Here is a 27,937-nt window from a genome sequence, read left to right on the forward strand (position 1 = left end):
TACCCCGCTCCCCGTTTACATTATCTTGCTTCATTGCCTTAACCCCAGGAGAAACTTCATCGTATTCATTCATGCATTCAGTGAACACTTACTGCCTGTTTACAACCAGCAGCTAAGCTGTGGAAACACCCCTCCCCACTTTCCGGGGCTTGGTTATTGCACGAGGTGCCCGGGATAAGGTAGCACAGGGGTGACTGGGGGTTTTTAATTCCCAGTGAGTGGTTGAGGGACCCGACGGAAGGGACAGGAAGACAACCTGCCAGGCGACAGGGAAATAAGTAGCAGAGCCCGGCATCACCAACCAGGGCGCATGACTTCCTAGGCGCTGTCTACAATAGTTTGCATCGTCTCAGGATCTTGCCCGGTGCGTTTTTTGTAGACTTGGATAAGCACCTTCGCAGAGATGACACAAACGTCTATTCTTGCCAGTGTTTGATTGGCTTGGTTAATTTTTCTCCCGACTCTGGAGACTTCCACAAGAGGGAGTGCTTCCGACGCAGCGGGATGGGCAGTCACGTGCTCTGGGGAGCCCTCCGCCCCCGCGTCCAGGCCCAGCCGGGGGGTTGCTAGGCAACGGGTAAACGCCGTACCTCGGAGCCGTTGGAGAAGCCCGGTGGCGGGGTCTCAGGTGCTTCCCCTGCGGCCAGGCGGCGACGCGAGCGAGCGGACTAGGGTAAGGGCGCGGGCCGGGAGGAGGCCGAGGCTGAGGAGCAGAGGAGAGTGAAGCAGGGAGCCCCTGAGGGTAATAATCAGCGACAGTGCCAGAAACTCTCCGTGGGGGCAGCCTCCTGGGACAGCTCTGCCGGAGGGTGGGGGGCCAGGTGTCCGCGCCCCATTCCTCCCAGCTGCCCTCAGTCCTCGCGACTCACCAGACCACGCAGGTTCTGGTCACCTTGCCTCCTACACCCCCTGCTCCCAGTCGGTCTGGCCCTGATCCCCCGGTCTCTTGGAGGGAGGGAGACCTCTAAAGGGTTCACAGCTGGCTGGCGGGAAAGTAGAGTCTGGGCTGAACTGGGCTGAACTGGGCTGAACTTTCTCATAAGAAAGGAGGGAAGGGAATTCAAAATTACTGAGCACAGACTAGGCAGCAGGTCCCCTAAAATGCATGATTTTATTTACTCCCCAACCTGAGGGGGACATTTTTTTTTTTTTTTAGTTTATTTTTATTTTGAGAGAGAGAAAACGAGCAGGGGAGGGGCAGAGAGAGAGAGGGAGACAGAATCCCAAGCAGGCCCCGTGCTGTCAGCACAGAGCTGGATGCAGGGTTCGAGTCCACAAACCGTGAGATCATGACCTGAGCCGAAATCAAGAGTCGGATGCTTTTAAAGGACTGGGTCACCCAGGCGCCCCTTATGCCCACTGGGATACCACGTTCAAGGTCACACCCTTAGTTTCACCTTCCTGCAACGCGTTCGAAGTTGATCACGCTCTCTTGAACCACAGAAGTGCATTCCCAGGCGTTCAGACCCTGTGATTCCCCCTGTCACCCCTAGCTCTGCTTTGTTTTTCCAATCAGAAAAGGAAGAGGAGGGGAGAGAGAGTTCTAGGAGAGAGCCCTGGGACCCTGCTGGCCCTCAGCATGCTCACAGTGGGAGTGTTGGGCTCCTTCTTGCACCAGGCACTGGGGATGACGATGGATGAAAAGACCACAGTCTGCCCTCAAGGAGACAGTGTTGTAGTGGGGAGAGCAGGTTACCACCAACACAGCACCCTTCGGTTCTGGGGACCTCGTCCCACCTCTGCCTGTCCTCCCCCTCCACCTGGAGCTCACCCCAGGTGGACCCCAGTGTGCCTAGCGTTGCCCTGGTGGGATGCCCTGGTGAGGGAGGGCAGGGTGGATTCCTAGCGAGGTCTGTCTCATTTGAAGGATCCCGTATTCCAGAAGGTGCACAAGGACATAAGAAAGAGGGAAGGAAGCTCTCCACCTGTGTTCCTCTGCCCAGCCAGGGGCACATAGAGGCCACATAGAGGCCATCAGTCCCAGGCACAAAGACTAAGGGCTGCCCCAGGGACCACAAGGAAGGGGAAAATGTTCTCGCGTCTATATCGCGTGGAGTCCAGCACGGAGGGAAGGCCAGCCACCTTCCTCTTGCCTCTACACTAAGCTCCCAAACGGAGCCCCTCCGCCCCACAGCTCCCTCAGCCCCACCCAAGCTTGGAAAACACACTTTCTCTTAAGTCGAGGGAAGTTCTTTCCAGGAATCACGGTGCGCCTTATCATTACGCGAGAGGAGTTTTTGTTAACTGCTGGAGGTCCCAGTCTGACCGTCCTGGCACGCGGGAGACGGTTGCAGTTTTGATGTTCACGCCAGCACGTCCCCAGCCAGACGTGTTCTTATGTTTGGGACTCGCTGCAGAGTCCCGCTTGCCCCTGGGTCTCTAGGTTCCCACGGGTGGGAGACCCTCCTCCCCAAACTCCCAAAGAGCAGCAGTACTGCCCCCGCCTCCCTTGGAAGCCCTCCCTGCCATCCCCCCCCGCTACAGGCAGACAGCCCTGCAGCCGGCGGCCTCTGTCTCACCAGGGCGGGGAGAGACCTCCTGAGACCCCCCCTCTGACCTCGCTATTCATCTTCGGGCCCTGCCGGCTTGGGAGAAAGAGCTCACTCTGGGTCCCTGAATGAGCTGTCTTCCCGTCACCGGGCCAGCCTTTAAATGTCCCCTCTGTCTGCCACCAGATAGAAAACAATGCCTCCGTTCTCGCCCCTGGCTTGGCCTTGGGAGGAACCAAGGAGGAAAGCGAAGCTGTTTCACATATGATCTGGGCTAAAGAGGCTATTTTTGCGCCCCTGGAGTTTCCTCACGTTCTTAAGCCTCCTTGTGTCCCCAGAGAACTGGCTTTTGCAGCAAGTGTCTTTTACCAGAAGGAGAGACAGGCAGCCCGTCGTCACTGTGGGGGCCCAGGAGCAGCGCTGTGGCCCCTCCGCAGGGCGCTGGTGAAGGCGAGAACTGACCGTCGTCTTCACAAGGCCCTACCCTTGCCCATGTAGAATGGACACACTGGGGCAACTTCTGCCACTTGTGTTTCTGTCCCCATCCTCTGCTGTCCGAGCCATGGCCTCTACCTTTCCCGGGTTACAAGAGAGTTTCCAGACCAGGAGAAAGAGCGGGAGATCCTGTTGCCTGTGAGTCTGACTCAGGTTGAGCAGTTCTGGGGCTGGAAGCAGGCTGGGATGACGCTGCCTTCGAGGAACATCGTACGTGGATGCAAAGGGGCCTAGGATAACCCTCACTCCCTCACTCCTACCCCAGCAGCTCCAAGGCCCAAGGCCACTCCAAGCAAGTGCTTCTGGGCTGTCACAATAACTCTTGGCCTTGCATCTCAGGCGCCAGTGGCCATGGCCCACTGGTCTGGCACCTTGCAGCCTTGGAGGTAAGAGGAGGCAGCTTAGACACACGTCTGGTCGTAATATTCACCCAGATTGTGAAAAGCACAAATTGCCAGGCCCCCCCCGCCCCAGACATACAGTCCACATTTGCAAGAGGGGCCTGGGAACCTCCATAGTTTGAATGAACATCCCAGGTTTGGAGCATGCTGGCTGAGAAATTAAGAACCCTCATTTTAAATCAGTGCTCCTCAACCTTAGCTGTACGCTAGGATTCACCCAGGAGTCTAACACCTACTGCCGAGAGATTCTGATTTCGTTTGTCTGCAGTTTAACCTGAGGGTTGTGATTTTGTAAAGCCCTCTGGGAGTTTCTGTGTAGCCAAGGCTAAGAATCACTCTGCCGTAGAGCCAGACGTGTCTGGGCCCCAGCTCTGCCTCAACTTAAGACCCACCACCTGTGACAAGGTGTTTGAACTCTCCAGGTATTGTTTTTTTATATGTAGAATGAGAATTGTGAGTTTGGGGGGTTGTGGGGAGCATGCAGTGAGGGAACCTCTAAACTGAAGTCCACGGCGCCCGGGACCCTGCAAGTCTCTGTGTATCCTGGATGCAAGTCCTTTATCAGACCCAATATGCCGATATTTTCTCCAAGTCTGTGGCTTGTCTTTTCATTTTCTTGATGTTATCTTTTGAGGTGCAGAGCCTTTAATTCAAAAGAAGTCCAATTTATCATTGTTTTTGCTTTTATGGATCATACTTCTGATGCCATGTCTAAAGAATCTGCCCTATCAGCGTCATGGAGATTTCCCTCTGCGTTTCTCTCCTTAGTTTTCGCTCTTACGCTGGTGCCTGAGATCCATTTTGCGTTAATTTATGTGTGTGGCATGAGGTAGGGGGTCCACGGTCATTCTTTCGCATGGGAACATCCAGTTGGCCCAGCACCATTTGTTGAAGAGACCGTCATTTCTCTGATAAGGTGCCTTAGTGCCTTTTTCAAAAGTCAGTTGGCCATAAGTATCAAAGTCTGTTTCTAAACTCTCAATGCCATTCGATCGATACATAGGTCTATTCTGATGCCAGTACCACGCTTTCTTGATTATTCAGCTTTGAGTGAATATTTGCCAAATGAGTAGGTGAAATAAGGGAAACTATGAGAACAAATGTAAAGCATGAAGTCTGGCATTCACAAAACCTATGCATTCCTAGAAAAGTCTATGTAATTCAGGGCGCCTGGGTGGCTCAGTCGGTTAAGCATCTGACTTTAGCTCAGGTCATGATCTCACGGTTCGTGGGTTCGAGCCCCACGTCGGGCCCTGTGCTGACAGCTCAGAGCCTGGCTGCTTCGGATTCAGTCTCCCTCTCTCTCTCTGCCCCTCCCCGGCTCTCACTCTGTCTCTTTCTCTCTCTCTCTCTCACACACACACACAAACATCAAAAAAAATTTTTTAAAGAGAAGTCTATGTAATTAGTTTTTTTTAAGTTTATTTATTTTGAGAGAGAGAGAGCACAAGCCAGAGAGGGGCAGAGAGAGTGGCCTAGCCATGGTCAAGCAGCTGGCAAGTGGCAGGGCCAGGACTTGAAGTCAGTGCCCAGCCCAGCCCGCTTTCCAGTTCCACACTGTGCCCTGCCCAACCAGTCTTTCAAAGGCCCACTATTCTGCCTGTGGAGGAAGTGGTCTGGCAGTCTCTCCCCTTCTCAGGCAGACTCCCAGCCCCATTGCAGTCGGAGTGATGTAGAGGGGAGTCTCCGGAAGGGCCCCCCAGGAGCGGTGAAGGGTAGCGCCCAGTAACCTAGAACTCTGGGAAGGGGTGGGTGGCCTTTTGGACAATCGGGTGGTTGGGTGGGAGAGTTTCCAGAGAGGCCTGGGGCTCTCCAATCTGTGTGCTGTAGGGTCAGATCCAGGGCGTGGCCGGAGATTTAGTTCAACATAATCACCATGAGTGTTTCTCCCTGCCTCCCAGTAAACATGTTAGCTCGGTAAAAACTGCATCATTTGGTGAGTAAGAGCTTTGGAGTCAGGCAGAGCAGCTGAACCGCTTACTAGCTATGTACGTGGTCCTGGGCAAGACACCCAGGGTATCGCTAAGTATGAGATTCCTGAAAGGTAGAATGGTGATTTTATTGTCTACCTCAAAGGGCAGTTGCAAGAACTGAACACGATAATGCTTAGCAGGTACTCAGTACTCAATACTCAATAAATGATCTTTTATTATTTAAGTTTATTTCTATATTATAAGAGAGAGAGAGCACGAGCAAGGACGGGTCAGAGAGGAGAGACAGGATCCCCAGCAGCCTCCACACCATCAGCACACGGCCCCATGTGAGGCTTGAACTCACAAACTGTGAGATCACGACCTGGGCAGAGATCAAGAGTCGGATGCTTAACCGACTACGCCACCCAGGCGCCCTTCCGTAAATGATTTTTTTAAGTGTATTTATTTATTTTGAGAGAGAGTGCACCCAGTAGGGGCAGAGAGAAAAGGAGAGGGAGAAAATCCTAAGCAGTCTCCGCACTGTTGGCCCGGAGCCCGATGCGGGACTTGAACTCACGAAACTGTGAGATCATGACCTGAGCTCAAATCAAGAGTCGGATGCTCAACCAAATGAGCCACCCGAGTGCCCCAATAAATGATTTTTTAAAAGTGCAGACGCAGCTTCTGAACAAATCTCCTAGGACCCTTCCCCCCCAACCAGACTAGGAACCTGCAAGCCGCCCCCGGTGAGGCCCGGGGGGACAGGGAAGCAGCCAGGTGGGGCCCCTTCCCTCACACCCTCCCTCTGCCCCTGCAGCAGCCGGGACCATGGAGATTGTGTACGTGTATGTCAAGAAGCGAAGCGAGTTCGGGAAGCAATGCAACTTCTCCGACCGCCAGGCCGAGCTGAACATCAACATCCCGCCCAACCCTGAGCTGGCCGAGCAGTTCGTGGAGCGGAACCCTGTGGACACGGGCATCCAGTGCTCCACCAGCATGTCAGAACACGAGGTAGGTCCCTGGCCCCGGGGCCTGGGAGAGCGAAGGTGGGGTCTGGCAGGGTGGCCAGCCAGGGTGGTCAGTGGGACTGGGTGGCTCCATCTGGGTGACTGGAAGCCAGTTAGAATGGCCCAGGGCGGATGCTGGAAGTATGAGGACAGAGACGCCCCCATGACCCACCACGGTGCCTGGGGCGGGAAAAGACCCAGCACCAGCCACTCCCTGGGCCAGGTGAATGGGAATCAAGATGTTCTCTCTCCCATGGGCTCTGGTCTCACCTCTAAGTCGTCTTAGGCATGTGGTACAGCTGGGAGAGGTATCCTGAGGGGGCAAGGATTCAGATCGGCAGGCAGGCGCCTGCCCAGCTGGTGGAAAAGAAAGGGTGCCGTGGAAAGTTCTGGTCAGAGGGGCTGATGATGTGATGAGAGAACTGGGCGTCACACTGCAGTCGGAGCTCCCTGCCTGTCCAGAGCCCACGATCCGCCTTGGACTATGCCAGGCACTGTGGAGACAAAACTAGTTTCCAGGAGAGAAGAACCCGCTTTGTCATGTCCCAAATCATCCGGGTGAAAATCACACTTGCTTCGGCCAAACCACGTTGTGGGAGGTTCCAATAACTCACGGTTCAAACACACTGAGTCTCTTGCTCTCCCAGGGCTAATTGCTGTCACGGGGACCGGGGCGATTTTGTCCACAGCGTGGCTGACTCAACAGGATGGCCACCGCGAAGGCCACACGCGCTGGGGTCTCTTGCCACATCTCCATCCCGGGACGACTTAGAGCTTTCGTGAGCGCTGGCTTAGAAAGGAAAAGAGGAGGGGGGGTGACCGCTTAATGGCTTTGGGGGCTCCACTTAGGGTGATGAAAAAGTTCTGGAACTAGACAGTGTTGGAGGTTGCCTAACAGTGTGAATTGTCCTTCATGCCACAGAATCGTACATTTTTAAATGGTTAAAATGGGGGGGCGCCTGGGTGGCTCAGTCAGTTAAGCGTCCGACTTCGGCTCAGGTCATGATCTCACAGCTCGTGAGTTCAAGCCCCGCGTCAGGCTCTGTGCTGACAGCTCAGAGCCTGGAGCCTGCTTGGGATTCTGTGTCTCCCTCTCTCTCTGCCCCTCCTCTGCTCATGCTCTGTCTCTCTTTGTCTCAAAAATAAATAAACATTAAAAAAAATTTTAATGGTTAAAATGGGAGGTTTTATATTGTATGTCTTTTACCACAATCTTTTATTTTTTTTTAAATTTTTTTAACGTTTATTTATTTTTGAGATAGAGAGACAGAGCATGAACAGGGGAGGAGCAGAAAGAGAGGGAGACACAGAATCCGAAGCAGGCTCCAGGCTCTGAGATGTCAGCACAGAGCCCGACACGGGGCTTGAACTCACGGACCGCGAGGTCATGACCTGAGCCGAAGTCGGACGCTTAACCGACTGAGCCACCCAGGAGCCCCTACCACAATCTTTTAAATGGGGAACAAATGGAAAGGAAGCAAAGTGGCAAGTTTAAGGGGTAAACGTCCATCTGCACATACTATCCTCCCTACTACCGAGAACGGGCAAAGTAATCCCCAGCTTTTCATCATTTCTGTGTTTCGAATCCTATGACATTGCAAATGGTAAGGCAGAGCAGGACTAGTCACTTCTTTTTCTTTGGGATCGCACAGAATGGCCAGCGGTGGTGGGGGTGGGGGGCTCCTCTGGTGCATTAGGGTTTCGATAAAGTCAGAACTGGATTTTCCACGGCCAGAGGCATCAGCTTCGAAGCTGCTAGCTCCATAGGGTGGCACTTCCGTGGCTACCCAGGACCCCCCCAAGGACCACAAAGTTCCTTGCCGGAACCTGAAAGTGGCTTTGGCCAGGGGCACCTCGCTGATCCCTCCCTGTGTGCTCAGGGCCCATGAGCAGGCAGCCCCAGGATCCTGGTTTGCGGACATGGCCTAATGTTTACACCCGGGGCAGGCAGATATCTTCTCACCTGGGGCTTTGTGTAGGTCAACACAGAGCGGTTTGAGATGGAGTCCCGGGGGATTAACCACGTGGAGGGGGGCTGGCCCAAGGATGTGAACCCCCTGGAGCTGGAGCAGACGATCCGGTTCCGGAAGAAGGTGGAGAAGGACGAGAACTACATCAACGCCATCACGCAGCTTGGCTCGGTAAGGCTTCCATCACTGTGGTGCCCCACCTGCCTGGCCCCGGGCTCCGCTCCTGCCAATACGCGGACAAACATCGCTAGGTACCTTAAGGAACCTTCTGTCTGGGAGCAGGCAGACCAGTCCACGACAACAGACCAAAGGGGAAGATGGGAAGGTACCAGGGCTGAACAGTCTTGAGGAGGAGTCTGACAGGTGCTCCCCTTGAGCAAGAAGGACTCCAAAGAACCCCGGCAGGGATCATTCATTCGGCACATTTGGACTGAGCCCGTAGTCTCTGCCAGGCACAGGAGAGATGGCAAAAAATAAAATTCACATGCACCCTGCCCCAAAGAGTTTATCATAATCCATTGGAGGTCAGAGACAAATACAGAGATATCACCGTGTAATGTAGAAAGACATGCTATGAGGGATGACTGTTGCCATTTTGCTCCGTAAAGAGGGAGATTCAGTTTCCCACTGAAGGGATCAGGGAAGGCTTCCTGGAAGAGGAGACACCTGAGCTTGAGGTTTTTCCTTGGTGGACATTTGGAAAAATGGAGAGGGCCTTCTGGGTGGCGGAAGCAGAAGATTGGTGCTATATATGGAGCGATTACCAGTTCTGTGCGACTGGAGGCATGTTTCTTCACCTTTTTTTCATTGTTGTCCCCCAACGAATCTTTTCATGTTTTTCCTAATTGCCTCCGCCATGAAATTTTAATACCATTGGCGTATTTCTTTATGTACTATATGTGTATCTGTGCTTTATGCATGAAAAGTAATATTTCACCCTCCGAGACCAATTTTCCCTTGGAAGCAATGCCGCCCCCACTGAAAATGCAACGGGCTGGAAGGTTGGGAAAGACCGTTAGATATTTCTTGCCATCTCAGCCTGGTCAGGCTGCAGGTACCTCTCTTTCCTGCTAAGAACTCCTGATGTTTTCTCCTCAGATCATGGAGCACTGCATCAAGCAGAATAATGCCATTGACATCTACCAGGAGTATTTTGATGACGAGGATGCGGTGGAGGTGACAGATGAGGCCCCTTCAGCTAAAACCATCAATGTTTTAAGGTACCTCCCTAGCTAGGCAGGTGTCAGGACGCTCTCTGCCACCCCTGTGGCTGTGTGCTTCCCAAGGTCACTCTTTGCCGATCACTCCATGCCGTGGGTGCAATGCCCTCTGTGCTCTGACCTTTGTAGGGAGCAGAGCAACAGAGCACCCAGCAACCAACTGGTCCCCACCCTGGGGGCGGGTCTGGTTGATGGAAAGAGAGGACAGAGTCCAGGGAAAGACTAAGCGAATTTGCAAAGCCGTGTGCAAGCCGGGTTGAGTCACGCAGGGCACAATGAGTCCAAAGTATGGACCATCGGTGACCCAGCAGCACTGTGGGCACACAGGACCCTCATCCCACACTCGTGGGAGTGTACCTGGTGATGACCTCCAAGGACAGAAGCTTGACAACAGGACTTGACCCCACAGATACATGTGTGTGAAGTCACCGTGTGTGTGGACGCTCACTGCAGCAGAAGGCACTCTAGCCAGAGGCTGGAACCAAGCTAAGCCCATCAGTAGGGGAGTGCTTGTTGCAATTCTGGCATGCCTACCCGGGGGATGGCACGCACGTGTGAGGATGGAAGAGGCAGCATGCTGGGGAGCGTTTCCAAGACTTACCTTGTGAAGCAAAACAAGCAAGGCGCAGAACAGCGCGTAGCGTAGCCCTATTTTTTGTTTGTTTGTTTAAAATACGTTTATGTACCTGTGATTTTGGAAGGGACTGGTCTCAAATGCCAACTCTGGGGGGATTCCTTTTGCTACCATGGCTCACTGAGGGTCCTGGGAAGTACTTGGCCCAGTCCCAGCACAACTAGGAAGGACTCTTTTGGGATCCAGGGCTGAGTTGTGGTGTGCAGAGCAGGAGCAAGCACTTCTGGGAGAGGGGCCGGGGGGGAGGGGCGAGGGCTGTCCTCCCTGCTGCCCCAGCCCTACTGGGGTCTGACCTCACATATGGGTACCTTAGCAGGATGATGGATTAGAAATCATCTCACAGGGGTGCCTGGGTGGCTCGGTCGGTTAAGCGTCCGACTCTTGATTTCAGCTCAGGTCATGATCTCCTGGTGGTGAGATCTGGCCCAACGTTGGGCTCTGTGCTGAGCCTGGAGCCTGCTTGGGATTCTCTCTCCCCCTCTCTCTGCCCCTCCCCTGCGTGTGTGCATGTTCTCTCTCAAAATAAATAAACACTTAAAAAAGAAAAAAGAAATTATCCCATTCAACCTGTATGTTTGACAGATGAGGGGACTGACTTCAGGGAGGGGCGGGTGCCCAGGGCACACGGAAGGGGGAAGGGGTGACCCAACCAGGGACGGAACTAAGGTCTCCTGGATCCCAGCCTTCTAACCGTGCTCCTGGGGAGGAGTGAAGTGGAGAAATCACAGGGCAAGAAGGTTATCTTGCTTTCCACTTTCCTTCATCCCTTCTGATTACTTCGTGGGCAAAGTCTCAGTTTGGGCCATTAAGTGCTTAATTCTTTTTTACTTCTTGCTCATTCTCCTTCTTCCCCTCTTTTTTTGAAGTAAGAGTTGATGTTTCAGAGCAGTTTTAGGCCCACAGCGAAACTGATCAGAAAGTACAAAGAGTTCCCACACGCCCCCTCTGCCCTGAGCCCACACAGCCTTCCTGACCACCAACACCCTGCCCCAGGGTGGGGCCTTTGTCACCATCAGGAACCAGCATTCTGGTACTGTCTTAGTACCATAACTTGGGTAGTTTATAATCAACAGAAGCTTACTGCTCACAGTTCTGGAGGCTGGAAGTCCCAGATCAAGGTGGTTGGGTTCTGTGTCTGGTGAAGACCAACTTCCTGGTTTATAGGCGACCATTTTTTCACTGCCAGAACTCACATGGCGGAAGGGGTGAGAGGGCTCTCTGGAGCCCCTTTATCAAGGACTAATCACTTCCCACAGCCACCCCCCTAACACCATCACATTGGACATTAGGTTTCAACATATGAATCTGGGGGACACAACAGTCAACCTGTGGCACCCCAAAGTCCATTGTTTCCATTAGGGCTCACTCTTTGTGTTGCAAACTCTGTGGGGTGTTTTTTTTAATTTTTTCAATATTTGTTTATTTTTGAGACAGAGAAACAGAGCACAGCCGGGGAGGGACAGAGAGAGAGCGAGACATAGAATCTGAAGCAGGCTCCGTGCTGTCAACCCAGAGCCGACGCGGGGCTCGAACCCACGAACTGTGAGATCATGACCTGAGCCAAAGTCGAACGCTTAACCAACTGAGCCACTCAGGCGCCCCACTCAGTGGGTTTTGCATCATATAGAATAGTTTCACTGCCCTACAATCCCACGTTCCTTTTAGTCATCCCTCCCTACCCCCAAGCCCTTGGCTAACGCTTGATCTTTTTACTGTCTCCATGGTTTTGCCTTTTCCAGAATGTCACATAGTTGGAATCATACAGTATGTAGCCTTTTACTGACTGGTCGCCTTCACTTAGTGACGTGCATTATGTTTCCACTGTGTCTTTTTATGGCCTGATAGCTCGTTTCTTTTTAATGCTGAATAATATTCCCCTGTCTGGCTGGACCACAGCTTATCTAACCATCCCCCTCCTGAAAGATGTCTTGGTTGGTTCCAAGTCTGGGCAGCTATGAACAAAGCTGCTGGAAACATTCACCTGCAATGTTTTGTTAGACAAAAGTTTTCAACTCTTTTGGGCAAATACCAAGGAGGAGGATTGCTGGATTCTCCTCTTCCCCTTTCGTTGTAATAGCAATGGGAAATCAGGCCTCAGGCTCAAAACTTTCAGCAAGTGGAAATACCGGACTGGAATTTGATATTTTGTTCCCACTGGTTTAGTTTTTATTATTACCTTCTATTTATGGCTGGTGAGATCCGGGTTTGGATTAAGGGCTCTTCTAAACTTTGTTCTTAAAAATAAATTTCTCCGAGTGAATGTGATCGCTTAAATACGTTTGAATTTTTTAGACATATAACTGAGTAAATAAGATGTGTGGGGAGCCTTCCATGCCAGTGTTCTGCCCTCTCCTGTAAAGGGATCCCCAGGAAATCAAGCGGTCAGCCACGCACCTCTCCTGGCACCCTGATGGCAACAGAAAGTTGGCAGTGGCATATTCTTGCTTGAATTTTCAACGTGCGCCCGAGGGCATGAGCCATGAATCGTACATCTGGGACCTGGGTGAGAAGGGGAAGGGTCCGGGGGTCCAGGAAAACTGAGGGGGCAGGGCAGAAGCCAGCAAAGCACAAGAGTGGAAGGTAGAAACCACAGGCAGGGGACTCTCACAGGGCCGGTCCCTTCTAGGGAGGGACCAGGGACCCCAGGAAGCTGCCCATCCCTTCCTTGCCTGGGTTCAGGAGCAGCCAAACCAGAGCCATATCAGAAGCAGGAAACGCCCTTCATTTCCAGATCCTTGATCAGGGCATTCAAGACCAAACCCCATGGAATCCCAATCCCAGACTCCACAGACTCAGATAAAGTCCCCAGCGGACTGAGAAGGGGACTCACCTCTGTCCCACTTTCCTGGCATTGGTCCTTAATTCATGGCCAGTAGGGGCAATGCGTCCACTTGGGAGCAGGGACCGTTGTTGACAGAAGCACTCACTCTAAGGGCACGAGCCTTGTCAGGTGGCCAGCGATGGTGGACGATACGCTGTAGGACATCCCGTCACTGTGGCCATTGTGAAAATAAACGTTAGCCGTTATTAGTAGGTGTGAGTGCCAAGCTCAGAACTGAGCACATTATGCTTTTGAACAGCCCTAGGGGGCAAGGGGGGGGGGGGTGGACTCCTTCATTAGCCCCACTATACAGACAAAGAAACTGGTTTGGAGAAGTCAGGGAGAGTTGGATTTATGGAAAAACCTTGGGGTCAAAACCCGGTTTCCTACCGAATCTCCAAAACGGGTGCGCGTGCACACACACACACACACGCTGCTGATCACCAAAAATAAAACCACTAAAAGAGCCCCTAGGGCCAAGAGTGCCAGATTCTGGCCCCCAGGACCTAGAGGTTGCAGCCTGGAGAAAGACAGGAGGGACTTCCAGACATCCCCCTACCATCACCCATCTCAGGAAGGGTTAAACTGTTTGACCCCGTTCTTTTCTTTCCAGACTTGGAGGGATCAATTTGTTTGTTTGTTTCATAGAAAATCCCAACAAGCCTGAAATCGCCCTGAAGCCATCGTCACCTCTTGTCACTTTGGAGTACAACCCCAAAGATTCCCACGTGCTTCTGGGAGGCTGCTACAACGGGCAGCTGGGTAAGGAGGGACCCAGGTGCTTAACCGGGAGCAAGCCCAGCCCCCCGCTGCTGTCTGCCAGGGCCCAAGTACCTGGCCGGGCTTCCCAGGGAGCACAGAGTGAGGTGGGGACTTCCCACAGAGGATGAACTCCAGACATCTGGGTAGTCAGGCTTTGCTGATAGCTCAGCAGTGTCTCCAATTGTAACAGTTCAAGTAAGTCTAAGACCAGTTCAGAATAACAAGTTTTAAGAAAACTACAGGTCAAGGGACGCCTGGGTGGCTCAGTCGGTTAAGGGTCCGACTTCAGCTCAGGTCATGATCTCGCAGTTTGTGATTTCAAGCCCCGCATCGGGCTCTGTGCTGACAGTTCGGAGCCTGGAGCCTGCTTCCGATTCTGTGTCTCCCTCTCTCTCTGCCCCTCCCCCACTCATGCTCTGTCTTTGTCTTTCTCAAAAATAAACATTAAAAAAATAAAAAAAAATAAAGAGATCCTGATGTAATAAGAAAAGAGTTAAAAAAAAAACACAATGATTTAAAGTCTTTGTCTAGTAAGTCCAACAGCTGGGCTCCCTTGGGGACAGTCTATTTATTGCCTTTTTTCCTGTGTATAGGCCACACTTTCTCATTTCGTTATATATCTTGTAACTTTTTTGTTGAAAATTTCTCTCTTTACACAATATAAAGTGACAGTTTTGGAAATCAGGTACTTGTACCACTGTAGGCTTTGTGTTCGTTGCTATTTGCCGCTGTTTGTTTCTTCAGTGAATTGTCTGATCTAATTCTGTGAAGTCTGCATTCTATCATGTGTGCCCGCCATGCTCTCTGCTTGGTTAGCTTAGTGGCGGGACAGAGATTTCCTCAAGCACCTGCAGGCAACCAGTGTTTGCCGAGAGCCTCTGTGTGCTTGTTTGAGCATGGCTGCGACACTCCGTGGGGCAGCTGCCGGCCCCACCTGCGCCTCTGCACAAAGCCTCAGGGTCAGCAGAGGCGACAGCTTAGGGCCTCCTCAGTTCTTTCCTGAGCGAGTGCACAGCTCTGGGCATGCACACAGCCCTACCTGGGCATGTGGCCTTCCAGATCTCCAGGCAAATGGTGGAGCTTTTCAAAGCCCCAGGGGACATCCCAATGGACACCTTGTTCTCCAAGCCTGTCCTTTTTTTTTTTTTTTTTTAGTTTACTTATTTGTTTTGAAAGAGAGAGAGTGAGTACAGGGGAGGGGCAGAGAGAGAGGGAGAATCCCAAGCAGGCTCCACATTGCCAGTATGGAGCTTGACACAGGGCTCAAACCCACGAACCGTGAGATCATGACCTGAGCTGAAGCTAAGAGTCAGACGCTCAACCAACCAGCCACCCAGGTGCCCCTCCGGGCTTGCCTTTTAAGCCTTTTGGATAGTTTGCTATTACCTACCACTTCAGGAAACTGCAAAGTTAATCAATTGCCTATAATTATTATTTTCAACAGTTGCCTCTTTTTTTCCCATGGAGCAAGCTCTAAGGTTAAATACAGATAACTTGCAGGGGGTGGGGAGGGACATGGTCATCCAGGGATCCACTGGACAGTTCATATAGTCACCGTTCTTTGGTTGGAAGACTGTGAATGAACTTCAGCCGGATTACCCCTCCTGCTGCTGTGAGGCAGCCGGTTTTCACCGGGAAGGCAGAATGTTATTTTTCAAGGCTACCGTGGGACTCAGAGAGTGTGGGGTCTTAACTAGGGCAAGTTAAAAACATCACAAAACTCAGTGTCCTTACCGACGGTCAGCTGGTTCTCCTGAACAAGCATTCTCTGGATGACTGCAAGCCTTTGACTAAGTTGTCTTGAAAAAGTTGACTCACTTTGTTGCCTGTTTTCTCATTGCTTTTATGGAGAAGATTTTCAGAGGTCCTTGCTCGGCTGATTTTGCTGATGGAACACCTAGAAAACTGGGATTTGGATCCCTAGGGAGCTTGGAAGGAAACTGCCCCCATGGGCCCTGTCTGCCTGCCTGCCTGCCACATTGGCCCCCAAGCAGTGGACGCTCAGCCTATCTGCATCCCAGGCCTGACTTGACCTTGGGCATGAAAAGAGCCCCCTCCCATCTTACCCTCACATGTTTTTTATTTACCCTTATTCCTCCCAGAGTAGGAGCTGGATGGCTGGGAAACTTCTTAGACACTCTTCTGAAGCCTCTGACCCCCCTCTCAGACCTGCCACCTTCTCCCTGGGAATAGATGTGGGCTCCCACACATCTCCCTGCCAAATTACCTGGGTGCCAGGGCTCTAGAAGACTGGAGCCGAGCCACTGTGCCATGATTTATTCAGGAGGCTTGCCTCGCTCATTATTCATAACCCCTTTCAGGGTTCTTTGTGCCAGCTCAGAGCAGCCGGGGCTCCGGGGCTATGCCACTTTTGAGAGAGGCTGCCAGGGGGCCCACCCCCGAGTGCTGCTCTGTCCCTAGCTGAGCAAACTTGGCCAAGAAAGCTCATCTCTGGGCCAGTCCTGTCCAGGGGCAAAGGTCTCGGACTTGGAGTCCATAAATCAAAACTTATGGATTGAGTTATTTTGTTGCTCTCTTTCAAAACTAGCTTCTCCGGGGCGCCTGGGTGGCTCAGTTGGTTAAGCATCCAACTCTTGATTTTGGCTCAGGTCATGATCTCACAGTTGTTTGAGCCCTGCATCGGGCTCTGCACTGACAGTGCAGAGCCTGCTTGGGATTCTTTCTCCCCATCTCTGTCTGCTCCTCCCCTGCTCTCTCTCTCTCTCTCCCCACCCCCAAATAAAAAATCTGTCAGGACAAAAACGAGAGAAGTTTCAAGGCTTTCTTGGTAAAGCAGAAGAGGTGAAGTCCTTGTAACGGATCTGAATAAAGGGTCTGTGATCTGCATTCCCATCCAGGGCAGCCAAAGTGCAGAGGGTAAAAGGGAGTTTATGTAGCAGAAGAGATTTGCTGCAGTGTTTTTACCTTTTACTTTTTACTTTCAGGAACCTTTCTTTGGGGGTGGAGACACTCTTCTCTCTGGCCGCCCCCCCCCCCCCAACTGCCATCCCAGGCTCCTCCTCAGTCTGTGATCCTTCTCACTCCTTCCAAGAAGCTCTCCCTGACCACCCCCACGTGTTCCCCACCAGGAAAATCACAGCAGGTCCCCCTTCCTGCCTCTCAGGGACAGGGATGGTCTTATTTCCAGTGGCTTCCCGAGGTAGTGTGGTGCTCAACACATGGTAGGAACTCAATGGAATGAGTGAAGCTTGCACTCTGGGAGTCTTTCCATAGAGATTGTGTGGGAACTTCAGGGGTTGGGAGGAAACTCAGGCAGGTTAAGACCGAGCCCTGCTTCTGAAAAAAAAAGAAAACAAAAAAAACTACATACCTGCCAAACCAAGAGAAGCAGCATCCCTCCATCCCCTGCTTCCTGCACGGAGGAAGAAGCCTGGGCTTCCGTTCACCTTGCCCTCACTCTCCTCCCTGCCAGCCTGTTGGGACACCCGGAAGGGCAGCCTGGTGGCGGAGCTGTCCACTATTGAGTTCAGCCATCGAGACCCCGTGTACGGCAGCATCTGGCTACAGTCGAAGACGGGCACTGAGTGCTTCTCAGCATCCACGGACGGGCAGGTAGCCAGCCGGCCACAGTGTGGGGAGCAGTGATACTTCCCTAGTTCCCCTCCAGAAGCCCCTTGGGGATCGTTTTCTTTTGCATTTTATTTTTAAATTGAAGAGTAGGTAATACATGCACATGGAACAAAGTCCAGAAGGCAAAAAAGGCAGACGGGGAAACACCTTCCTCCCACCTCTGCCCACAAACCTCCCGGCCCCCCTCCCTGTAGGCACCCACCTTCATCTGTTTCTCATGGCCGCCTTCAGGGACCGCCGCTGGAGACAGGAGCAAATACATCTGTCTTCCTCACTTTCTGCACACCTCGTGCATTGGTCTGCATTTGACGTTTTTCATTTAGTGTATCTTGAAGATGATGTCATATTTCACAGAGCACTGCCTTGTGCCTGTTAGGAACTGCATTAGGTATGCCAAAATTTATTTCAGTGGATTTTAATGTCATGATTGTGTAGCAGAGTGTGTTTGTATCTAAGTTTTTGCACACATGTGAAGATACATCTCCAATGTACAGTGGGACTTCTTGATCAAAGCATATGGGCATTTATAATGTTTCTATATATTACCATATTGTGGGAGGCTTTAAGAATTCAGATTCCAGGGGGCACGTGGGTGGCTGTCTGTTAAGCATCTGACTCTTAATTTCGGCTCAGGTCACAATCTCACGGTTCATGGGGTCGAGCCCCTGCATCTGACTCCACTATGACAATGTGGAACCTGCTTGAGATTCTCTCTCTCCCTCTCTCTGTGCCCCTCCCCCACTCCCCCACTCTCTCCCTCTTTCAAAGTAAGTAAATTTAAAAAAAAAAAAAAAAAAAAAGATTTCAGATTCCAGAGCCCACGTCTGGCAATTTTGAGGCAGTAGGTCTGGGGTGAGGCCCCAGCATCTGGATTTTATGAAGCTTGCCCATGACCCTGATGAGCGGCCAGGTTTGGGACTGTGGGGCCAGAGCAGTGGTTCTCCAAGTGTGTTTGTCCTACGGATCGCTGGTCATCTCTAACACACACCCCTTTGGCCCCAGTGATTGGCCCCAAGAAGGTAGGGAAGGCAAAAGCTAGGAGAATCAAGGGACTTCCGGTCTCAAAGTTGCCCCGCCCTCCCATTAGGTCATGTGGTGGGATATCCGAAAGATGAGCGAGCCCACCGAGGTGGTGATCCTGGACATTGCCAGAAAGGAGCAGTTGGAGAATGCCTTGGGGGCTATCTCCCTGGAGTTCGAGTCTACTTTGGTGAGTGTTCCCGGCTCTCCCTTCCCCGACTTCCAATGCTGGGGCAGCCAGAGCCGGGTGGAGCCAGCGTCTACCACGTGCACCCAACAGCGGCATGGAGCGCCCTCCTGTGGTCGTCGGGCTTGTGTGTGGTCTTTCCAGGAACTTTCCAGCAGGGGGCAGCAGAGCTTCTCGAGGAAGGAAGCCAGTCCTCATTCACACAAAGTCACTGCTTGGGTAGCAGCTGTGCTGAACGGAAGGCAAGCTTTCGCAGAGGACAGGATTCCAGAAGGGCCCCATTCTGTAGGAAGAGCCCCGCCCAGGACCGACATGGAGAGCCCAGGCCCTGCCCCTGCCTAGTGTGGGTCGCTTCACAGTCTGAGGGGAAGGAAGAGGTGTTGGAGAGGGAAATGAGGTCAGAGGAGGCTCCTTGGAAAACCAGAGCACAGGCACAATTAGAGCATCTAGCAATGGGAAGGAATGGTAAAGAAAGATCAAAGTTGAGCAGTAACATGAAAGTGTCAAAGGATGGAAGCTTCTAGAAGCAGCAAATGAGGATTCCCACCAAAGCAAGAAAACAACTTTCCCAGATGACTCTTGGCTTGGGCTTGTTCCTGGCTTATGTGTCACCGAAGCCCAGGTCTGGCTCCCCCTTGGGATCATCTCTTGTTTGTTTTCAGGTCATGTGACATCATTCCCAGTCTCTTGGGAGCTGGAGATGCTCTGGCCTCACCCCTGCCCTGGGAGCCCTCACCCAAGGCTGGGGAAGGAACGCTGGGGAAGTCAGGTGGAAGACAATTTAACTGACCCCCAACGCTGGGCATGAGAGTCAGTGTGGGGCGGATGCAGAAAAGCATTCTGTCCTGAAATCAGGGACTTCTAGAGCAAGTGCCTGATGTAATGACAATACCACCAGTAGTCCCCCAGCTCTCCCATGCCTGTCACTGAGCACATTCTGTGTGCTGGACACTTGTAACTCCCTCCAGTGATGAGCTTGTGTAATCACCCACGACCATCTTGTACCATAATGTTATTGTCCCTCCTTTCCAGACAAACAAATGAGAGCCTTAGTGTGGTAAGTCATACGCTCTAGGACACGGTGCAACTGGGGCTCAAACCCAGGGCTCTGACTCAAGGTCCAGGCTCACCATTCCAACCCCACCAAGAAGTCCAAGGGTGGAGGCATGGCAGGCCATCTGGATCTGGGTACTTCTCTCCATCACTAGCTTGCAGGAGCCTTGCGTTTTACTTCATTACTCGCTTTTCTGGGCCTTTCGAGCTGTGTCTCTTCACATTCCATTTCTCCTCTCCTGGCCCCTCTACTTTCCATCTCTACTCTTCTGGTATTCGTCCTTCCGTGACTGGTTTATTTCATTGAGCATCATGTCCTCAAGGTTCACCCACATTGTTGTGTGTGTCCGAATGTTCTTCCTTTTTAAAGCTGTGAATTTCCTTCCTTTTTATTCCACTGTAGGTATAGACCACATTTTGTCAATCCATCCATGTCACTTGGGTTGGGACACTCGAGTTGCTTTTTACCTCTTAGCTGCTGTGAATAAAGGTGGGATGAATATGGGTATGCAGTATAGCCCAGTTTCTCAGGAAGTAACTGAAGGCTGGGGGAGGGGACTTTTTAGACTCCTGTTTTACATTATTCATTCAATCATTCACGTTTTCCATAAACAGACATTCGGGATCTTTATGGCAAAATGCCTAGTGGACACAATGATGCTACGTGAAGAGGTGTGTATCACGTAGCTGCTGATGAGTTTCTCCAAGGTCTAGAAGAGTCGAGAGGGCTTCATTAAACATGGCGCCCTTGAGCAGGTTCTAACAGAGGATGGGGTCTGATGAAGCCAGGAAGGGCAAGGCCAGCTCCTTAGGAGGGGCTGGGCAACAGCCTGAGCATAAGCTTATACAAAGGTCCCTTCCAGCACCTTTAGACGCATCCAATCTGACTCCAGAAGGCTGCTAACCATGACAATAAACCCTGAGTTGACGTTTCATGGAACCTTTCACTCCTGTGTCACCCCTTCCACAGCCAACCAAGTTCATGGTGGGCACCGAGCAGGGCATTGTCATCTCCTGCAACCGCAAGGCCAAAACGTCAGCCGAGAAGATTGTGTGCACCTTCTCAGGCCACCATGGCCCCATCTATGCCCTCCAGAGAAATCCATTCTACCCTAAGAACTTCCTGACTGTGGGCGACTGGACCGCCCGCATCTGGTCAGAAGACAGCCGGGAGTCGTCCATCATGTGGACCAAGTAAGAGGGAGGTTGGGGCTGGAGGGGAATGTAGGAGGGTGGGAGGGACAGAGGGAGCCAGCCCAGGAGTGCCCTGAGCCTCTACGTGTCCACCCAGAACACCCCTCCATGCACTCCTGGGAAGATTTATTAAAAAAAAGATTTATATACATATATATATGTATATATATATGCACACACATACATATTCAACCATTTTGTTGAGGTGTCATTGACACAGAAAAGGGTGTACATCCTTAATGCCTACAGCTCTGTGAGTTTGGGGCTAAGTTACACCTGTGAAACCATCACCACCATCAAAGCCATAAACATGTCCCATCACCTCTCTCCTACCTCCTTGATTGTAATTATTCTTGTGGTGGGGGGGGCAGGGGTCACTTTACTTGAGATCTACTCTCTTAGCAAATTTTACTATTTGGTCTAGTATCGTTAGCTAGAGGCACTATGTTGCATGCTAGATCTCCAGAACTGACCTATGTTGCATAAATGAAAGTTTGTACCCTTCGACCATCACCTTCCCGTTTCCCCCCCTCGCCCCCGCCCCAGCCCCTGGCAACCACTGTTCCAGTCTCTGCTGCTGTGAGTTTGACCTTTTTTTTTAGATTCCGCATATACGTGAGATCACGCAGGCTTTCTGTGTCTGGCTTACTTCGCTTAGCAGAATGTCCTCCTGGTCCATCCACGTTGTTGCAAATGAAAGGATTTCCTTTTTTAAGGCTGAATAATATTTCGTTGAATATATACCCCATTTGCTTTATTTGCTCATCTGCTGACGGACATTTAGGTTGTTTCCATATCTTGGCTGTCGTCAATAACGCTGCAGTGCGCATGAGGGTGCAGCTATCTCTTTGAGATTCTGGTTTTAGTTCCTCTGGATAAAGACTCAGAAATGGCATGACTGGACCAGATGGTAGTTCTAGTTTTAATTTTTTGAAGATCCTCCTTACTGTTTCCCACAGTGGCTGCACCAGCTTACAATCCCACCAACAGTGCACAATGGCTCGCTTTTCTCCACATCCTCGCCAACATTTATTATCTTCTGTCTTTTTAAGAATAGCCACTCTAGGGGCACCTGGGTGGCTCAGTTGGTTGAGCCTCCTACTTTGGCTTGGGTCATGATCTCAATGGTCCGTGAGTTCGAGCCCCATGTCTGGCTCTCTGCAGTCAGAGCCTGCTTCAGATTCTTTGTCTCCTTCTGTCTTCTTTACCCCCGCTTGCACTCTCTTTCTCTCTCTCAAAAATAAAATAAACATTAAAAAAAAAAGAATAGCCACTCTAACAGGTGTGAGAAGCTTTCTCCTTGGGTTCTTGATTTGCGTTTCCCTGACGCTGAGTGATGTTGAGCACTTTTTCATGTACCTGTTGGTCATTGGTAGGTTTTCTTTGGAGAAACACCTGTTTAAGTCCATTGCCCATTTTTTAAAAAAATTTTAATGCCTATTTATTTTTGAGAGAGTGACAGTGTGAACCAGGGAGGGTCAGAGGGAGAGAGAGGGAGACACAGAATCCAAAAAAGGCTCCGGGCTCTGAACTGTCAGCACAGATTTTTAAAAAAAAATTTTTTTTAATTTTTTTTAAATGTTTTTTATTTATTTTTGAGACAGAGAGAGACAGAGCATGAACAGGGGAGGGGCAGAGAGAGAGGGAGACACAGAATCCGAAGGAGGCTCCAGGCTCCGAGCCGTCAGCACAGAGCCCAACTCGGGGCTCGAACTCACAAACTGTGAGATCATGACCTGAGCCGAAGTCGGTCGCTTAACCGACTGAGCCACCCAGGCGCCCCTTTAAAAATTTTTTAATCCTTCTTTATTTTTGAGAAAGAGACAGTGTGAGCCAGGGAGGGACAGAGAAAGAGAGGGAGTCGATCACCCATTTTTTAATCAGGTTATTTGTTTTCTCACTGTTGAGTTTTTTGGAATGAATTCCTTATATACTTTGTATATCTTGGATACTAACCCTTCATCACACATATGATTTGCAAATATTTTCTCTCATCCCATGGGTTGCTTTTTCTTTTATCTTCTTTTTTTAATTTTTTTTGCTTTTTCAGTTTTTGACTTTGCTGTGCAGAAGCTTTTGATGTCAATATACCCCCCTTGTTCATTTCTGCTTTTTCTCTTGTGTTTCTGGCATTATGTCTACAAAATGGCCACCAAAACCAAGGTCAAGGAGCTTTTCCCATAAAATGTCCAGGAATTTTATGTTTCGGGTCTTATGTTTAAGTCTTTCATCCATTTCAAGTTGACTTTCGTATATGGTATAAGGGTCCAATTTCATTCCTCACCACAGAAGTCTTCGAAAATCTAGATCCCCCACCGAGTAGGAAGCATAACGTTCTTCTAATGTCGATATTAGGAACTTCTAATATTCTTCCTCTGGGCATATTCTTGGGGCATATGCTTCCTTGGGCATATTCTGCCTCTGACTCCTTTCCGTGAGTCCCATTGCTGGGAGACTGGGCCCAGATCCAGCAACATGTGCCTGTCCCCTGGAGTTAGCTGTAGAGAAACTCTAGTGGCTCAGCCCCTGGGAAGGACCAGAGCCTCTAAAGGGCATATTATCAGGGCGCCTGGGTGGCTCAGTCGGTTGAGCGTCCGACTTCAGCTCAGGTCATGACCTTGTGGTTCGTGAGTTCGAGCCCCGTGTCGGGCTGTGTGCTGACAGCCTGGAGCCTGCTTCCGATTCTGTGTCTCACTCCCCCTCCCCCTCTCTCACTCTCTTTCAAAAGTAAAAAACATTAAAGTTTTTTTTTTTTAAATAAAGTGCATACTGCCCACGACTGGTGGGCGAGGCTGGCATGGCTAGAAGTCAGACACAAGGAAGAACTTCCTGCCCAGCGACGAGACCCTAGAGCCCAGGGGGCCTGGATGAGCAGAGCGGCGGCTCAGCAGCCTCTCTGTGCCTCCCGACCACAGTGGGCCTTGACCGCTGGCACCCGGCTCCCCACAGGTACCACATGGCTTACCTCACCGATGGCGCCTGGAGCCCAGTGAGGCCAACGGTTTTCTTCACCACCAGAATGGACGGGACCCTGGACATCTGGGACTTCGTGTTCAAGCAGTGTGACCCTGCCCTCAGCCTCAAGGTCACGTGTATCCCACTCCCCATGCATCCAGGCCCTTGGGCCCTGGTGGCCCAGCAGAATTACCTGGGGGAAATTGAGAAAGAAAAGAAAAGCGGAAAGCCTGGCCTCTCCTCCCACCAGACCTATTCCTTCGGCAGCCCCGGCACGGGCTCCTGGCAGCTGACCCTTCCAGCCTACGCTCAGGCCACATCGGCATAGCTACACCCGAGCCCCGCTGGCGTGGGCCATGGAAGGGCGTGGCGTTTGGGAAGCTGCAGGATGGGCGTGGGCTGGACTGAAGGGGTGAGGCGTGGCGGGTGGGGTCAGGTGTGGTGGAAGGTGAAGCCGGCGGGGGGCAAAGGGTCTTGATGGCCGATCTCAGAGCGTGAACTTCTGAACTTTGTCTTGTGAGTCAGGGGAGTCCCCGAGGGTATTCGAACACGGAGCCAAGCCGGGCCAAGCGCCCCTCTCCCCAGGGGCTGGGGACTCAAGACAAGCTGCTTGGCTCCTCTCTCCAACCCAGCCACATCTGCCTGGCCCCTCCGACAGGTGTGCGACGAGGCCCTCTTCTGCCTCCGGGTGCAGGACAACGGATGCTTCATCGCCTGTGGCTCCCAGTTGGGGACGACCACGCTGCTGGAGGTCTCGAATGGGCTGTGCACCCTCCAGAGGAATGAGAAGAACATGGCTTCTTTGGTAAGTGCCCGGCGCTGACCCCGGCCCCGTGGCAGAGCAGGCCAGGCACAGAGAGAGAAACGCATGGGCCTTTGGGGAGGTGGCGTGGGGTCCCGAAATGAGCGCATAAATGGGGTCAGGAGTGTCTGACTCAGCCCTGGCTTCGCCACTCGGGAGCCAAGCCAGCCTGGGCAAGTCCTGTCACCTCCGCAGGCTTCGGCTTTCCCGCTGCCCAAGTGGTTTGACTAGGTCAGTTTGTTTGGTCCCAGAGGTCACATTTGTGGCAGATGAAGGCTTAGCAGATGCCAGAAGAGAAGACGGAGGGAAGGTGGCCACCCTGGGGCAGGAGGCTAAGGGGGCTGGGAGGCTGAGAGCCATCATGACGCCCCCCCCACCCCACCCCAGCACTGTGGGCACACCGTGGCACTGAACCCCCCGGTGCCGAGGCCCTGGGTGAGCCCCCCGGCTCTGCCCAAGGTTGTGGGCCCACCACCGAGCAGGTGCTCCCCTGGCCCAGGGCCCCACGGTGCACGGCTGTGTGGCTGTTCTGTTCCACGTCTTCTCCATTCTGGGGACCTCTCAGAACTGGGTGACATGGTGGCTCTGCTCCTGCCTCCTGATCTCGATGTCCAGCCCTCCTTTCTTGCCGTTAGCGCTGAGAACAGACCCCTGCCTTGTGCTGTGAGTGAAGCAAGAGAGCTAAACCCGGCCCCGTGCTGGGAGCCGGCCGCCGGCTGCCACCCTCTCCCCATGGGCCTCCCTGTCCCCGTGTACCCCAGATATTTGAGCGGGAGACCCGGCGGGAGAAGATTCTGGAGGCGAGGCACCGGGAGATGCGGCTGAAGGAGAAAGGCAAGGCGGAGGGCAGAGATGACTCCCTGAGAGAGGAGGAGCCCACCTTCCACCTGGAGGAGCTGGTCACCAAGGCCGAGGATGAGTTCTTCAACATCATCTACTCGGAGCTGAAGAAGAAAGAGACGGAAGCCATGAAGAAGACAAAGCCTGTAAGGGTCCCAAACGGGGGCTCGGGTGGCCCGGGTGGGAGCCCTGGCGCCTGGGTTCCGCCTGCTCGCTGCCCTCCTGGGTGACCTTGGGCAAGTGGCCTCAGCAGGTGGACCTTAACTTGTCCATCTGGCCAATGGGAGCAATTACTCCCTTCCTCCTGAGAAATCCTGAGTCTCCACGTGGACTGTAGGCTACTTGAGGGCAGGGGCCACGCTCCACGCTTTTTGTGGCCCTCCTCCCCGCCGACACGGCCGGCACTGGGACACACGCGTGGCCACTGCCACAAAGACCCGGGGCTGCGTGAGCTGGCAGCTCAGAGTGAGCCCCGAGGCCCAGGGAGGGGGGTTGGGCTGGGAGGTCCGAGGCACGGAGGCCGGCTGCTGACCCCACCTGGTGTCGCAGGGGTATGGTTTGTGCAGAGCTCACCCATCCGTGCTCTCTGGCTCTAGAGCACTTTCTAGGGGTATCGCCTGGGCCGGTCGCTTCACTTCTTGGCTCCTTCATTTGCATCTGGAAAAGAAGGAGGTTGAGCTATAAAGGGGGTGCCCGGTCACCTTCCGGGCCCTCTTCTGTACCCAGGGATAGAGGAAGAAGAAGGCATTGTTGGCATGGGTCATGGCCTTCAGGGGCCTCCAGATGAGAGGCCAAGGGTGGCAAGAACACCACAGCGGGGGAGTGCGAGCCGGGACCTACCCCGGGAGCAAGGGCGTCAACACGATTCAGGGGCGTGGGCTGGGGCGGAATGAAAACGTAAGTGCAGGGCACCTGCCCGCAAAGCCAGGCCCGCTGGCCTCCTGGGTGCCAACCTCGCAGACAGGCTGGCGGAAGACGGGCGAGCACGCGGACGGGGTGACTGGTTCCATCCCAAGACCTCTTCCCCCTCTGCCTCCCCCCACTGGAGCCGGCCACAGGCTGTGACATTTGCCCCTCGTGTTGCATTTGGAAGCACCTGGATAGGAGGGGCCTTGTTCTCACACCATCGTCGGTGTGGCCAGGTGGGGCAGAGACCTCCCTCCGCTCACGGCAGAGACGGGACTGGAGTCCCAGCTTCCCAACCCCCCCACCCTTGCCCTCTAGAAGGCAGTGCTGGTAGTGGCCACCTCCCACAGCGCAGTGCGCCTGACAGACACCCGGCCTGGGGCTGCGAGTCCCGAAAAGCACTCCTTCCCGCTGCTTGAACACTCCAGGCAGAGAAGCTGGGCCTCAGAAGGGAGTAAGGTGCACAGAACAACCCGCTTAGCCTTAGTTTTCTGCAGTTGGCCAGAACCTCTGGGGTCAGAGCTGAGAAAGCAGTGCTGGGCCCTTACACCTGTATCTCTAACCTGGGCCACAGCCCTGAGAGGAATCGTGTCCACTTCACGGGCGAGGGGACCAAGGAGACTCAGGAGGAGCGTTAGCCCGAGGTCACCCAGGCAGCAAAGCGACCGAAGCAGGACTTGGACCCCAGCCTGCAAGATGCCCGAGGCCGTGCCTGCCGTCCACGCTCGCTGGCTCGCTCTGAGCACCCACTAGGCCCTCAAGGCCACAGAGCCAGGAGCACAGTCTCCTGGGTCTCCACCAGTTGGCTGGTTTGGGCCTCAGGGGATCAACTTCCCAGGGTGCAGGGCGGGCCCGGCCCCACCAACGGTTCTGCACTGTCTTTCTTTGGCAGAAACAGCCGGGTCTGGAGGCAGATGAAGAGGTGGAAGGAGATGACCTTGGTGAGGAAGAAGGTGACGGTGCCCAGGCTCCGACCTAGAAGGGGCAGGCCAGCCTTGCCCACGGCCCCTCTCGCGCCGCACCTCCGTCTCCCATCCCCTGGCACCGCCCTGGCTTTGCACGTGGGTGCTGAGCTCAGGAGGCAGGGAGGGAGGGAGGGCTGGGGGAGCAGAGGGGTCCTGACCCGACCCGACGCCCCACCAAGTGCTGGCCCCCACTACTCACTGAGCCCAGTCCCAGGGGACCTCTTGGAGGGAGGGAAGGGGCAGGGCTCGTGCCCGAGCTGGGTACCCATCCTCTCAGCCGCCCAAGCACACCCCGAGGGGCTCCACACTGCCTTTCAGCCTGGCCCTGCCTCTTCCCGTGGGTTCTGCTTCCCCGGGGTTTTTCCCGGCAATCATTTTCCCTCAAAGCTTGCAGAGCCTCTGACGGGCTGGCCTCAGCCTCAGAAAGACCTGTGGGCGGGGAGAGGGGCTTCTCCTCCCTTCCTGACCCTCCCCTCCACACACAGCTCGGAAAGGCGGTCTGTCCACTTCTAAAATGTCTCTGAGCACCGCCCCCCCCCCCCAACTCTGAGGGCAGATGGACGAATGAGTTTGCTCCTTCCTGTACGCCTGTGAGCTTTCTACTGGCTTAATTCTTGGATTAAATTAACGATAATCGTGCTATAACAGTGCTTATTGGATACCCTGTGCCGAGCGCTTTCCGTGTTAACCTCGTCCAATTCTTTCTATAAAA

The 27,937-nt window shown here is 53.0% G+C and overlaps 1 protein-coding gene across 4 annotated transcripts; it reads left to right on the forward strand.

Moving 5' to 3' along the window:
• The first annotated feature begins 528 nt into the window (after positions 1-528).
• DNAI2 (dynein axonemal intermediate chain 2) lies at positions 529-27,870 on the forward strand. 4 transcript variants are annotated; one of them, XM_015082511.3, is made up of 13 exons: positions 529-673; positions 6,116-6,309; positions 8,285-8,446; positions 9,374-9,495; positions 12,490-12,632; positions 13,599-13,712; positions 17,146-17,285; positions 18,391-18,513; positions 20,534-20,757; positions 23,707-23,842; positions 24,371-24,517; positions 25,276-25,500; positions 27,153-27,870. In XM_015082511.3, the coding sequence occupies exons 2-13, from the start codon at positions 6,127-6,129 to the stop codon at positions 27,237-27,239; spliced, it is 1,806 nt and encodes a 601-aa protein (XP_014937997.3). In that variant the 5' UTR covers positions 529-673; positions 6,116-6,126; the 3' UTR covers positions 27,240-27,870. The 4 variants fall into 4 exon arrangements, with proteins under 4 accessions (XP_014937997.3, XP_026903786.1, XP_026903785.2 ...); XM_027047984.2 differs by having other exon boundaries at positions 594-673; positions 6,119-6,309; XM_053212087.1 differs by lacking the exon at positions 529-673 and adding an exon at positions 724-742.
• Positions 27,871-27,937: the final 67 nt, after the last annotated feature.

The sequence above is a fragment of the Acinonyx jubatus genome, chromosome E1 (assembly GCF_027475565.1).
Source record: "Acinonyx jubatus isolate Ajub_Pintada_27869175 chromosome E1, VMU_Ajub_asm_v1.0, whole genome shotgun sequence".
Taxonomy (NCBI): Eukaryota; Metazoa; Chordata; class Mammalia; order Carnivora; family Felidae; genus Acinonyx; species Acinonyx jubatus.